The sequence below is a fragment of the Haemaphysalis longicornis genome, unplaced genomic scaffold, assembly GCF_048455015.1.
Source record: "Haemaphysalis longicornis isolate Haplotype H1 unplaced genomic scaffold, Haemaphysalis longicornis Haplotype H1 scaffold_10, whole genome shotgun sequence".
Taxonomy (NCBI): Eukaryota; Metazoa; Arthropoda; class Arachnida; order Ixodida; family Ixodidae; genus Haemaphysalis; species Haemaphysalis longicornis.
In genome coordinates, this window is record NW_027526204.1 from 16,429,166 (window position 1) to 16,443,638 (window position 14,473).

Consider the following 14,473-nt stretch of genomic DNA (forward strand, 5'->3'; position numbering starts at 1 on the left):
CCTCACCAGGCCGAACCTCTCTCCCCAAACAAGGAAGCATCGGTAATAGCTTTCGCATGCCTAGCTGCTGCAGCACCGTCCCCTAAACTCGCTGGTCACGCCGGTGGCTATCAGCAGGCTGTGCTGCACGTACCAAAGGCCATGCGTCCGCACGTTCTTGTTAAGAGTTTTGACCTCTGTACGCGTGCACGTTTACACCTGTTAGGAATGAAGGCTTTCCTAGGAGTTGTGAACGTGCGTACGTGCTGGGATCATCGGTTACCCCCTAAAGCGATTCGGACCAGAGAGCCTAGCACTGATTTCGCACGTGGTTATTTCTGTAAGGTACGCGTCGGATGCCCATGCTTGGTGAAGTACTACTATGTAGGCAAGAACACAGAATTGCGTACATAAGACACAATCGTACGAAGAACACACGGAATTGCCTGCAGGACTGGGATCTACGCTTACAACCTGGAGTTGGGCTTGCCCGGACGCATGTGTTTCGTATTAATCAAGGCCCACTCGTCATTGGCCAACTCGTCATTGGTCATTTTGTACGGGGAATTCTCTTGTTGCCGGAATATTCGTCACATAAAAAACTCGATGAAGTGCATGTTTTGGAACGTCAAAGAGATGTTACTGCCTGCTATTCGCCGCCTTTTAAAAGAACGGTGTAGGCGAGTGCAGGGATGACGGAAGCCACACTTAGTGCTTATTCCAGCAAATCTTCTCCCCTCCAATAACACCCCCCCCCCCACCCAAAAAAATTGGCTATGGCCCAGGGTGAGTGTGCTCGAATTTTTTGTGGAAGAAATTAGGTTAATATACTGTCACACTTCCTTAATTATGTTAATACTATAATTGGAATCAAACATATATGACATGACGCGCTTTTACACCCTGATGCTTCTTTATTAGGGGTCACGTGATTTGACCGTAGACAATTCTTGCTGGCTCTTTAAAGTCAGTGCTTTGTTTACAATGTCGCAGAGCAATGAAGCCAAGCGACAAAAAGGGAATCCAAACAACAAAGACCAACATATTTTCTGTGCCCAAACTTACATTGCTCAAGGCTGTTTTCGAAATAAGTGCGGTGTGCGCAGCTTCCCGCTGTTCGCCTCTCCCCCCCCCCCCTCCCCTGAAGAGCACTTGCGCTGCGTTTAAAGGGTTCAAACGTATGTGCAGGTCACACCATAATGGGGTCACAAAGACCTCTCTACCACCCTGCCCAACTACAGCTGCAACTTGTCATTGTCTAGACCAGCTAAGTACCCGACCTCAACGCCCCTGTATGATCAGGCCTTCAAAGCAGTCCAGGTCACGCTGACTTCTCTACCCTCCCCCCCCCCCCCCTTACCGGAAGAAAAAAAAAGCAGTGCTTCAGGGCATTATACACGCATGCAGGTGACGCAGACCTCCCCACGCCATCCTAAACAGCTGTAACGAGTATAACATTCTTGAAACCAGCCTCGGAACCACTTTCAACGCCAATTTCTGGTCAGCGCTTCGAGGCTTTTGTTCACACGGTTGGGATGAGACAGAATCTCTGGTACGAAAAGGCACCTTGACCTAGAGTTCTTATCTCGATATGGCATTGTACGAAAAGGCCGTTGTAACAAGGTAGCCTATGATAAGTTCTCTGGTGACGAGCGGGCTTGTGACAAGTGGGCTCGTTCCCATTTTGTACGCGCCAGCTGTGATAAACACACAGATACTGGGTGCTGTGATAAAGAGAAAGCGAAGCCTTGACAAAGATTAGCTCAGGGCTCTCTTCTGCTGGGTCAGACTTGCGGTCACCTGTGCCCCACACGGGTTTCCGTTGCACGTGCGTGCGTCTGTATGCTTCCCGTCATTCGTGTAGTCTGTGGCGTATATCAAAGTACTTGCAGACGCACGCACGCGCACCTGCAAATACTTTGAATTACAGTACCTTTCCACTTTGGGGCTCTAATTTCAACCGTGCTGTTTCTTGGTGAGTACTCAGTAAGAAACTCTCTCCTTACAGAGTGGCTGGACGAGTTAACTTTTTTCTTACACCACGTTCAATACTGCCACACAGAAGCCACACAAACATACGCCTAGAGCGCAGCTGGTCTCAATCGACATTCCAACACGTGTGAAATCAACCATCAACTCAGCCATGGGAGGGTTTACTAGACAAGGGCGTGCGTTAGACACAGCCACCGTGTTTTGTTGAGGTGAAATGTTTGTGCTGCTGTATTGCATAGTTCTGCTGTGCATCCCGTAGTAGTGGCCAGTTTTTTAAAGCTGGCGATTGTGTGTGTGTGAGCATCATCTGTGTGGGAAGGTGGAGCTCAGAAAAGTTGCTCATGCTTGTGAATTTCGCTCGTAGGTCTTCGTCACCTGTTGCGGCCCCAACCCGCAAGGTGTAGTTGTCAACACGGCCGGGCATTCCGTGAGCGTCTGTGGAAACATCTCCCTGGGCTGCCACATCCGCGCCTGAACAGGTCTGTCTTCCCTCGCTTGTAGTGCTTGCCGCGTCTCCTGCCGTGCAGTCGGTTCCGAACCTTTGTTCCTGTCGTCCGGTGTGCACTGCTTCTATCAGCTCGGCTGGCTTCATCAACTGAACGGGTATCTGTCGCCGCCCTGCCTGCCACTATTTGGCCGCAGTTCGCTTCGCTCGTGTCTGTAGTAGAGCGGAGGGACGTAGTTCGGAACAATTTGAAGGTTAACGCAGGAGCAGTGACCAAGCAAGACAACAGTGCCATTCCATTCATTTTGTCATGTGTCAAGGGTATCCCTGGAAAGGGGAGACATCAAAATCCCCCAAAAAAGAAGAGAAAAGAAAAAAGAAACGGCCATTTGAAGTGTGCGCCAGGAGCGCACCAATGAACGAATGCCACACCGAAACCCCAAGGCATCGTGGTCAAATATGGCAGCGGGCTGGTGAGCCAATCAGAATGCTGCGCAGGAGAACAGTGGCGACCATATATGGACACGGAAAGGCAAGGAGCCGATGAGAGTGTGCCGCAATCAAGCCCAGAGGGGCTAAAAGCCGGGCGCACAAGGAGCAGGGGGAAGCAAAAATTCCCCCGCATTTCCCCGAGGGGGAGAATGTGAAAGTGCGAATGCACGGTTGTCGGCCCGCTTGCGCTCGGCCCCCGCAGCCCACCGCCTCGCCGCCTTCTCTTCCATCTCTTCCATCGGGTTTGTAGTATCACGTGTACACCACGCAGTTATCAAGCCGCTATAACGCCGCTGAGTCGCCAACGCACGCCGCTGACGACGTAGTTTGAATGCGCTAAAGATATAAGGCGCGTCACTAACACTGATATCAGCGTCGGGTCCGTGGCTTGGTCGGTAGAGCGTCGCGCTGCGGCCGCAAAGTCCTCGGATCGAAACCTGGCGCCGGATGCTGTTTCTTTTTTAAATATAGAGGAGCACTGCGGACGCCGACGCCGCCGACGCCGCCGGCGGTGGATGGTTTGGGGTCGCTTATAAAGTGCATTCGCACTTAAAAAACCAGGAGGCGGAAGGAGCACGTGAGCTTCAAGGAACAAGCGAGGGGGACGCAGCCAGGCCACCGACTATGCCTACCAAGCCTGGGCAGGGGCGGGCCGACTTAGCATTGGCTGCGGCATCCTAGGCGCACCACAAACCTGTGTCTTCGTGGCCCCAGAGGCGGCGGTCGGGCACCTGCGGCTAACGTCCGCGCTGCGTCGATCTTCGCTTCGACAGCCTGAAAGGGCTTCGTTCGTGCCGAGACCTACTGGGACCTCTAGTGGCAGCGGCTACCCGGGGGTAGCCATCAAGGAAACTTCAGGATGCGCGGAGCCCACACCGTCCAAGGAACAACCAAGCGCATCGAACGTCGGCATCAGCAAGATGATGGCTACCACCGAATTGTGACCATGCAAGGGTGCAACACATCAGCACCGACGACCAGGGTAGGCCAGTCCAATAGGGACGCATTCATAGGATACAACTATAGTTCATTCCATAAGCCAGGTGCAGCACTGTGGAGGCTACATTGTTGTCAACACTGCGCCCACTGAGGGCGCCTAACTTACTGTGAAGGGGGTCCAGAAAGGACATTCCCTTCTCCTCCCTCGGCAAGTGGCACCGCAAGGCCCCGGAGCCTTTTGTCGCTTCCTTCGCGGTGAGTTAGGCGCCCTCAGTGGGCGCACTATTTACAACAATGTAGCCTCCACAGTGTTGCACCTAGCTTGTGGAATGAACTATAGGGAGTTGTGGTCGTAGAGAGATCACCCAGAGGGTGATGGATTGAGTGTATTTGAACTAATGGTATAGGAGTTTATTGTACAGACTTTTGAACTTTGATTTTAATTGTATTTTGGGATTTTTAGTTAGATTTCAGTGTTTGCTGGTTGAGTGCAATTGATTTATTATGCGGTTTGCTTGAGGGTTTTTTCGGGTGAGTTAAATCTGTGTTTTATCAACCCCGTCAATGGCTGTCCCGCATCAATCTCTGAGCTGGTCAAGTCAACCACACCATCGGTTTACGGGACAATAAAAACAGTTGGCGAGCCTGCCAGCATTGATTTATCCACCCAGGATATTTGTGTCAGGCCCAGTCACGTGTCTTTTCACCTGCGAGAATGGATGTGGGAAGGTTGTTGACGTTGGTTCGAACGCGAGGTTTGAAGAAGAAGCAATTTTCTGAATTGTAGGACAAAGACTCTCGCACAGAAAACGAAAGGTCAGAGGTGGACGTTTTTGTCAGAGGAAAGAAATTGTGAGGCGGAGAAAAGCATTGAGGCGGATAAAAGAAGGGCTGAGGAGAAAAAGAGAGAAATTGCATTAAAACGGGCTAAGTTGTAAGGAATGCATGCAGAACTAAAGCGATGCCTCAATGAAAAGGAACTCAAAAAGAACGATGAATGCGCCGCATGTGAGACAAAAGGCACGCGGACCGCCGACTACGATGAGTCGCATGATATTGAAAGAACGCAGGTGGCAGGTCACGACAAGGCTATGATTAAAAAGGAACACAAAGAAAACTTGCTTTGGACAGCCCGCTGAGGAGAAAGGCGTGTGCGGGGTGCGAGGACGTGGGCACGGTGCCAGAACAGACGCATAGAGATGAGTGCTTTGAGAATAAACCCGGTGAAGAAGGACGTGCTGTTGAAAGAACGGGCTTGGCGCACAGCGAGGAGATCGATGAGAAAATAAAAGAACAAAGGTTGTCGCAAAAGACCGCCGATGCGGGAGACGCATTCCAAGTGCGAGGTGGTAAATATCTCAAGTTCTGCACCATTGCATGCCTTCCGAGAGGAGATGAACATGCCGAGGATGCGACAGGCAAAGGCGGGTTATATGCCCCTGGTGCAGTTGACTCATTTGATTTAAAAGTTGCTCAAAAATCACTAGTTCAGTCCCAGGTTCTTGCCGCTCCGGGTAGTGGTACGAATGGTGGCCGGCAGGAAGGTTGTAGTTTTTTGGGAATGCCTATGGCTAGTTAAAGTACTGTCATCCTCGAAAAATCCTGTGTGAAGCGATTGGACAGTGAAGCGGGCAGCTCATAGTCTGAGATTGTCAATGCGGTCCCTAGGGTGCAGCCAAGTACCAGTATTTCAGACCTGCCAGGGCAGCGCCCCATGTCCGAGCTCTGTGACGTCGATGGAAAGCGAGAACGGGAGCAGAATGAAAGGGATGCAGGAGACGGGCTGGTAGCTGAAACTCAATGGCGCGAGAAAAAACAGCCATGTTTGCAAAATCCTACGAAGCGAATGAGGGAAAGGAGACTGATGCCTAGGAAGGTTAGAGCGCGTAAGCGAAGGTGTGCCAAAAGAGATAGGGTAGCTGGGAAGTTCGTAGAGTTAGGGCACGCTACGAAGATGGCGCACAGACGACGAGCTAAGGCCTGTAAGACGAATGGATGGCTCCGTAAACAGCCCCTCAGCCAAGCCCCACAACCAACTACATAGGAGAGCGCCAGCGCAGTCATGCAAATAAGACAAAAACAAAGAGCGTGCGAGTCGAGCAAAATCCAGAGAAAGCATGCAATAGGCAAGTTCTGGAGACAGCTCGTGTCGTAGGTCGGGGAGACGAATGAATATTGGTGAGCATCAAAGCCGAGCCAACAGTGTAGCCAAGAGTTCTGAGTGGTTGAAGGAGAAAAATGTTAAGATGAAGGCCAAAATCAACAAAACTGATGGAACACTGAAGTTGACTCGGACAGAAGTAGGACCCATAACGGTTACGAATAAGTTGTGTATTGTGCTATTGTGAAATGTGCTTTTGTGAAGCATAAATATTGTGCTATTGTGAAAAGGCAAGGTTGGAGTAAATCTATATAATAAAGACATGAATTAGTGAGTGACGAAGTTCGGATTGAGACATAGTGGTGTCGAATATTAGATATTTGATGTGTTCGAGTAGATTGTATGAGTAGGTTGGTGTAAATACATGAAGTCTAGCCATACATGCGGTAGTTGCGAAATGTGGATAAAGAGTGGTTTTAAATTTGAGATGTGTGAAAGTGCTTGATTTCGGTGTATGCACGAAATCGATTGTGAAAGTAGATTAGTGTGAGAGGTGAGGTGTTGGTTGAAGAAATGGTGAAGTCTGTGTGAACAAAATGGTAACGATTTGAGGACAGGAGTGAACCAGAGACAAGTGTGAAAAAAACGGAAGGTGAAGTGAAGTCTGAAGGGAAAAGTGTGCCGAGAGAATTGAGCAGTGATGATGGACAGCAGATTTATGAGAAGTGAGCAAGGGTTGTGGAACAGGGCATCAGTGGCCAAGCTGAAGCAGTTTTTTGAGAAAAACTCTTAAAGCGGGGGTAATAATTGTTTTTATTGTCACGTGAATCGATCGTGGGGTTGTCTTGACCAGCTTAGAGAGATGGATGCAGGAAAGCCATTGACAGGTTCGACAAAACACATTTATTGCACCAGAAAAACCCTCAAGCAAATCACGTAATAAATCAGTTGCAGTCAACCAATAAACACTGAAATCCCTAACTAAAAACCCCAATATACAATTCAAATCAAAATTCAAAGGTCTGTACAATGAAGTCCTACACCATTAGTTCAAATACATTAAATCCATCACCTTCTAGGTGATCTTGGTGGTAGCCGTCATCGTATTGTTGATGCCGGTGTTCGTTCCTTGGGTGGCACACGCACCGCGCGTCCTGAAGTTTTCTCGGTGGCTACCCCCTGGTAGCTGCTGGAGGTCCCAAGTAGGTCTCGGCACAAACGAAGCCCTTTCGGGCTGTCGAACCGAAGGTCAACGGAGCGTGGACGTTGGCTGCAGGTGCCCGACCACCACCACTCGGGCCACGACGACACAGGTTCGTGGTGCGCCTAGGATGCCGCAGCGAATGCTAAGTCGGCACGCTCCCGCCCAGGCTTGGTAAGCATAGTTGGTGGCCTGGCCGCGTCCCCCTGGCTCGTTCCTTGCAGCTCACGTGCTCCTTCCGCCTCCTGGTTTCTTTCCTCCCCCTGCTCCTTGTGTGCCCAACTTTTAACCCCTCTGGGCTTTATCGCGGCACACGGTCATTGGCTTGTTGCCTTTTTGTGTCCATATATGGCCGCCACTGGTCTCCTGCACGGCGTTCTGATTGGCTGACCAGTGCGCTGCCATGTTTGACCGTGATGCCTGGGGTTTCGGCACGGCGTTTGATCATTGGTGCGCTCCTGGCACACACTTCAAATGGCCGTTTCTTTGTTCCTTTTTCGGGGGATTTTGAGAGAGAGAGAAAGCACTTTATTGGGCTTGCGCGGTGAGAAGGCGGTTGTGGCTGCCGATTTGTGCCAGGCAGCGATGTCGGCGGCTCTAGTGACCAGGGAGAGTTGGACCTCCTGGTGTGAGCTCGCCCGTGCCTCCTCCCACTGCTCATTGGAGGAAATGGGGGGGAAAGGGTCTTTGATGCATCCCCATATGATGTGGGGAAGGGTGGCGAGGGCTCCGCATGCTTTACAGTTTGGTGAGGGGTAGAGGAAAGGGTGGATGAGGTGGAGCTTGGCTGGGTTCGGAAAGGTATCATTTGGAGGAGTCTCCACGTGTGCTCTTGTGCAGGTGTCAGCAGCACGTTGGCTGAGGGGAGTTTTCTGCGGGAGAGGCGGTAGTGCATGGTTATTTCTTGATATGAGACCATTCTGTCTCTGGCGGATCTGGCACCATGGTAGGGGAACGTGCTCGCCCAGGCTCAGATAGTAAGCCCTCGAGCCATACTGAGGGCGGCCTCGTTACCCTCCATCCAGGCCAGCGTGCGCCGAAGCCCATACGAGTTCTACTGGGGATTGTGGTGGGTGCTGTTGGATAATTTTGGTTGCCTGCGGCGATAATAGGCCTGCGGCAAAATTTTGGATGGCCGTCTTAGAATCGGAGATTATGGTTGTAGGGGTTGGCCTTTGTACGAGGGCTAGGGCTATAGCCGCCTCTTCCGCAGTTGCAGGGTTGGAGGTGAGAAGAGTTAGGGAGGTAAGGGGGGGGTTTTAAGTGCGAATGCACTTTATTAGCGACCCCAAACCTTCCACCGCCGGCGGCGGTGGCGTCCGCAGTCCTCCTCTCTATATATAAAAAAAAAACAGCATCCGGCGCCAGATTTCGATCCGAGGACTTTGCGGGTGCAGCGCGACGCTCTACCGACTAAGCCACGGACGCGACGCTGATATCAGTGTTAGTAACGCGCCTTATATCTTTAACGCATTCAAACTACGTCGTCAGCGGCGTGCCTTGGCGACTCAGCGGCGTTATAGCGGCTTGATAACTGCGTGGTGTACACGTGATACTACAAACCCGATGGAAGAGATGGAAGAGAAGGCGGCGAGGCGGTGGGCTGCGTTGGCCGAGCGCAAGCACCGCAAGCGGGCCGACAACCGTGCATTCGCACTTTCACATTCTCCCCCTCGGGGAAATGCGGGGGAATTTTTTGGGGGTCGTTGGTTACTGCTATTGCGAATGCAGCACGATGCCTATACTCTGCCGCATCCACATAGATTGTTTCCACTTTGGTGGGAAATCGTTGCTGTAGAGCCTTCGGCCTCTGCTCTCTACGTTTGGCGTGGTATACAGGATGCATATTTCTGGGGATCGGTTTGACAGTCAGATTTTTGTGAATTTTAGGTGGTTGGGGGAACCTGTCTTCCGTATTATTGATCTGGTTGATTTTAAGTTGTTTGAGAATGTGGTTTCCAGTTGGGGTTTTAGACAAACGAGCTATTTGGTTCGATGTGTGAGCTTCTATAAGCTCTTCGGCAGTATTGTGTACCCCTAAGCTCTCGAATCTGGCAGTGGAAGTGCTTAGAGGGAGCTGAAGCACCGATTTGTATGCCTTCCTAATTAGTGTATTGACTTTTTGCAATTCAGTTTTAGGGGGTTGCAAGTACGGTAGGGAGTATGTGATTCTGCTAATGACGAATGATTGAATTAGCCGGATTCTTTCGCATTCACGTAGGCCTTTGCGGCGGTTGGAGATTCTACTGATAAGGCCTATCGTTTGGGCGACGTGCCATTCAAGCTTTTTCAGATATTCTGTATTTGCTCGGTTGTTTTGGATGAGCATTCCTAGAATTTTGAGCGTGGAGACTTCTGGTATTGGATCATCCCCTATGTGGACTTTGATGTTGGGGGATACTTTGCAACGTGTCTTGGGGGTCAGAAGAAGCAATACGGATTTGCTAGGAGAGCATGTTAATCCTGCCTTCTCGGCTCCTGTTACCACCTCTTGCACTCCTTCCTGCAAGGTTTGTTCTATTTCTGCGTCACTTCCGCCTTTGACCCACAAGGTGATGTTGTCGGCGTATAAACTGTATCTAAGGTTCGGAATTTGGTCAAGTCGTTGGGGGATTTCTAGTACGGCCGGATTGAATAGCAAGGGCGACAAAAGTGCTCCTTGGGGTGTCCCTTTAGCCTGGAGTTCTACCGTGTCTGACGTAACTCCTCCAATTTGCAAGATTGCCGTTCTATCGGTTAGGAAGCTCCGTATGTAATTGTATGTGCGATGGCCTGGGTTTACTGAACTAAGTCCTCGCATAATGGCTGAGTGGTATACGTTGTCGAATACTTTTATTAGATCGAGTGCTAGGATGGCTGCTGTGTCGAGGTTGTTGCTAGGGGTTATGATTTCGTGTGAGATTTAGAGAAGAATCTCCTGCGTGGAAAGCCCCGCCCTAAATCCAATCATAGTATGGGGTATAGAGCTCGTCGTTTGCAAGTGAGTGACTAGCCTTGCGTGTATCACGTATTCAAGCAGTTCTCCCAAACACGACGTGAGGGATATAGGTCGCAGGTGTTCAAGAGAGAGGGGTTTACCGGGCTTGGGTATAAATGTTATTTTGGCGTGTCTCCATGAATGCAGTAGTGGGCCCCGTGTCTAGTATTTGTTAAAGTAGCTGGTGATCTCGACTATCGAGTCGTCGTCTAAATTTCTTAACATGTTATTGGTGATTTGATCAGGCCCCGGGGCTGAGCCAAGTCGTAGTTTGAGTATGGCTGCCCTAACCTTTGCTTCGGTAATGTCCCTGTCCATGCTCGGGTTGTGTTGTCTGTGCCCGTGTATGGGGGGATGAGGTCGTTGGTGGTTTTGGGAAGGTACGCATCTTTGATGCGATTTATAAGGTCTGTGTCCGAGCCAGTGAAGTTTTGTATGATGTGGGTGAGTTGGTGGGCCTGGTCTGTTTTCGAATTGCTGGGGTCCAACAGGTGTTTGAGCAGTTGCCAGGTACGTTTCATCCCCAGGTTCCCTTGCATTCGGTCGCAAATTTCATCCCATTGGTTCTGTGAGAGTTGAAGAGCGTGTTTTTGGATGGCGGATTCTAAAGCAGCAAGTTTTTGGCGTAGTTTTCGATTGTGTTTATTTTTCCTCCACCTTTTTTGAATGCTTTTGAATGCTTCCCATAGGTTTTGAAGGTGCGTGTCCATTGTTTCCGTGGGAATTTCTGGGTCCGTCACTTGAGTGACTGATTTCACGTCCTTACCAGTTGTTTTACCCATTTGTGGAGGTCTGGGGGGTTTCGTGTGTTTTGCTCATCCCGCGGGGATGCTCTGGCATTTCTGAACTCGTGCCAATGGGTGAGGTGTTGTTGTTGATGAGTTTTCTTGATGGCGTGAGTGAGCTCAAGGTCTATCTGTATTATAAAATGGTCGCTTCCAAGTGATTCATCCGTGGTTTTCCACCTGACCTGTTTGGCGTGTAGAGTGAAAGTAAGGTCTGGGGTGGAGTCTTTCTGTACGCTGTTACCTATCCTGGTTGGGGTATTTGGTTCTGTTTCTATTGTGAAGTGATGAATTTGCTCCTGATTCCAGAGGTTGTTGCCTTTTTTCGTGCATTTGGAGTATCCCCATGCTGTATGTGGGGCATTGAAGTCTCCTAGCACCACCAAAGTGTGGGGACCCGCCTCTCGTCTGGCTAACGAGAAGAGAAGGTTAAATAGATGGTGTTGCACTTTGGGATTACTATACACGTTTAGAATGAAGAGCTTTGTGGCTCCTCCTTTAGTGGGCAGAATCGTTATGAAATCGTGAGATATTTCTACACTGTCGAATTGAGTCCAGCTGGCCGGGATATTATGCTGAATAAATACTGCTGTTTTGTGATCTCTATCGCTTTGGAAGGCTTTATAGCCGGGCAGTTTGACTGCTTTGCCCGTTTCTTGTTGGGCTGTGACATCTGGGGGAATTTTGACTGATTGAACGAGTAACTGGAGATTGCACCTTTTCTTTGCGAAACCTCTACAGTTCCACTGCCAGATTCTAACTGAGCGGGTTTTATTATTGGGTTGCGGATCCATGTTGAAGTCCTGTTTGGGGGACGAGCCCTGTGGAGGTGCTTATGTTTTGCACGACGTTACTTATGAACGTGTGCAACTCATTTCGGAGAGCTTCTATGCTAGCCTGCATGGCGGTCATGTTGGACTGTAATTCGTTTTTTTGTTCATGAAAGGTCTTTCTTACTGAGGTTAAGCTCTTTTCTGGGATGGTAATTCTTTTATCTACGTCGTCATCCTCCATAGGTTCCTCTACCCCATTTTCTGGGGAGTCATCTACAGCTCTACGCTTAGAGGCAGGGGGGTTAGTATCTAAGTCTCCCTGGGGGCGGTTTTCAAGCTGCGATTTCAGCACCTTATTTTCTTGCCGCAGAGTGTAGTTTTCTTGTCTAAGAAGCGCTAACTCCGCTTTTATGTTAGCCAGCTCCTTGACTAGCTCCGGAGGGAGGGGGGCGGATGTTTGAGACCTTTGGCGTGAGCAGTGAGAGGAGGCACTGGGGCTGCTCACCTTGTCGCTACCCGGCTGCTTGTTCGGGGGTCGTTCATCTTCTGTTGTTGCGAGCTGTCTTGTTTCTGGTTACTCGTGTTCCCGGTTTCTTTTGTTTGGTTGTACTCGGATCTCTTGGGGCGTTCTTGGTGGGTGGTGTTGGCGTTGTGCTGGTCGTGGCCTGCTATGGCCGCCTGGGCGTAGGTCTGGGGTTGCCGGCGGGGTTGAAATCGTCGCGGGCAGTCTGCTGATCCAGTGACGTGCGGGCCATCACACACAATGCACTTCGGGATGCACGTATGGTCTGCAGCGGCGTTGGGTGTCCCACAGGTGTTGCACCTTGGCGCTGGCCTTGCATTGGGGCAGACGTATTGTCGATGACCGGGTTGCCAACAAGCTGTGCAGGCCTCCGTCTTGCATTTAAAGGGCTTGCACCGGTAAGTGGCTGCTTTGTACCTGATCCAGAAAGGGACTCTGGTGCCATTGAATAGAACCTGTGCCATGCTGGAGGTTCTGAGGCGTTTTGGAGACAGGATTTGCAGGTCGGGGTTGTAGTTGGTGACGCTGCGGAAAATGTCTTCAGGAGAGTCGTCTTCGGGGATATTGAGTATGACTCCAGAGACGGTGTTGGCTGGGGCTGATACGTGTGCGGCCGTCTCGTATCGTCGATCTTGGATGCTTAGGGATTGAATGGAGGCGTATTTCTAGTGTTGCGCGTCTATAAATTTATCTGGTTGCGTTTTTTTTGGTTCCAGAAGACGCAACACCGAGAGCAGGTACACTGGGTGCAACATCCTGGACCCGCAAGGGCTGTGTTACAGCAATGTCTGTGGTTGCTGCCTCCAGCCAGGTTGTGTCATGTAGCCAAAAGACGCAAGCCACTGTTACGTCCAGTGCCAGAGGTATGTCCCCAATTTGATGTAGGTGCCAGTCTGCATTGTGGGCTGAATTGACTGAATTTTCTTTGCAGGTACACAGTGCGCTCCGACTTTGCTCATCAGTGCAAGCTCCCAAACCGAAGAAACATTTCCAGGTTAGATTTCATGTTGTTTCTTTTCATATTAGCATTCTAGTGTGGTGTGGAAATATGGTTGAAAAAAAAAATTTGTGTTATAGTTTTTCATCAGTTTTTGATGGTTTGTTCATGGTGGTGTCTGGAAGTTGTGAAGGTTTACCGTATTTTCCGGTCTATAAGTCGCACCTTTGTATAAGTCGCACCCCCCTCAAAATGACAGTTTTTCCGAAAAAAATGTATATAAGTCGCACCGGTGTATAAGACGCACCGGTATACAAGACGCACTTGTTAATTAGGTAAACTCATAGTGAATCAGATCGTTAGAAAGTGCGGCGAAAGTACATGGTTGCTGCAGACGCTGCCTGTGAATGCACCCCTCGGTAAGGAGGGCTAGACATGCATATACCGTCCAAAGTCTAGCCAGAACTAACTTCTCAAAAATGGTTTATTGATACACACAGATGGCGTGTACTTAGACGGTGTTTAGACAAAACCATCGAAGCCTTCTTCCGCAGACTCGCTAACAAATAATTCAGCAACTTCAAGTGGGAATTCCACCAGCGTATCGCTATCGCCCTCCGATTCACTGATGTCTTCTTCGCCAACATCGTCACCACTCGCGGACCGGGTTACTCTGGCCTTTATCAACCCGGCTACAACTGTTTTTGTAGAAATGGAGTCCCTAGAGTTGGAGACCCACTTGGCCACCTCTCCAAACGTCGTGCGGGTCTTGCGTGCTGTCGTAAATCCGTGCAATAAAGGTGTCATGGCGAAGAGAAGTGACGCGAACGGAAGCAGCCCGAAATTCTAAACTTATCAGCAAGCTGTCATTTTAAAAATTAGCAGCACATTTACCTCCTTCAGAGTAACTTTGTAATAATTTATAAGCTGCATGTTGTTTTTGCAACCCAGTTTGATGTTACTTTCAATTTATTCTGAAATGTAGTTACTGCGCATGGCAGAAAGTGATGCGCAGTTGTTGCAGGCCATTATGATTGTTTTTGACTAGAAAAGTTGCAAATTCTCTGGTTTAACGTTCTGAAGCGACATATGGGCTATGAGAAACGCCGTAGCGGTGGGCTTCGTATTCATTTAGACCATAGAGCTGTGTCTCAACGTGCGCTGGCCAGGCGTGGCCGCCGCGAACCGGATTTATTCCATACATAAGTCGCACCGGTGGATAAGACGCACCAACGAAAATGTCAGAAAAAAACCGCGACTTATACACCGGAAAATATGGTATTCTTTATGAGGGATATAAGTGGTTCCAAGCATGCCGCTGATATAAGG

At 49.8% G+C, this 14,473-nt stretch overlaps 1 protein-coding gene across 4 annotated transcripts in view; it reads left to right on the top strand.

The window, feature by feature from the left end:
• LOC144158232 (uncharacterized) overlaps window positions 1-14,473 on the top strand; it is a 70,026-nt gene that overhangs the window by 1,243 nt on the left and 54,310 nt on the right. Inside the window, exons 2-4 of one of the 4 annotated variants that reach the window (XM_077688946.1) lie at window positions 2,336-2,450; window positions 12,924-13,070; window positions 13,139-13,201. In XM_077688946.1, coding sequence (XP_077545072.1) covers window positions 12,992-13,070; window positions 13,139-13,201 — 142 coding nt within the window. In that variant the 5' untranslated portion in view covers window positions 2,336-2,450; window positions 12,924-12,991. Of the gene's footprint in view, window positions 1-2,335; window positions 2,451-12,923; window positions 13,071-13,138; window positions 13,202-14,473 lie in introns of those variants that run through there. The other 3 variants (XM_077688947.1, XM_077688953.1, XM_077688948.1) reach the window with 3 other exon arrangements.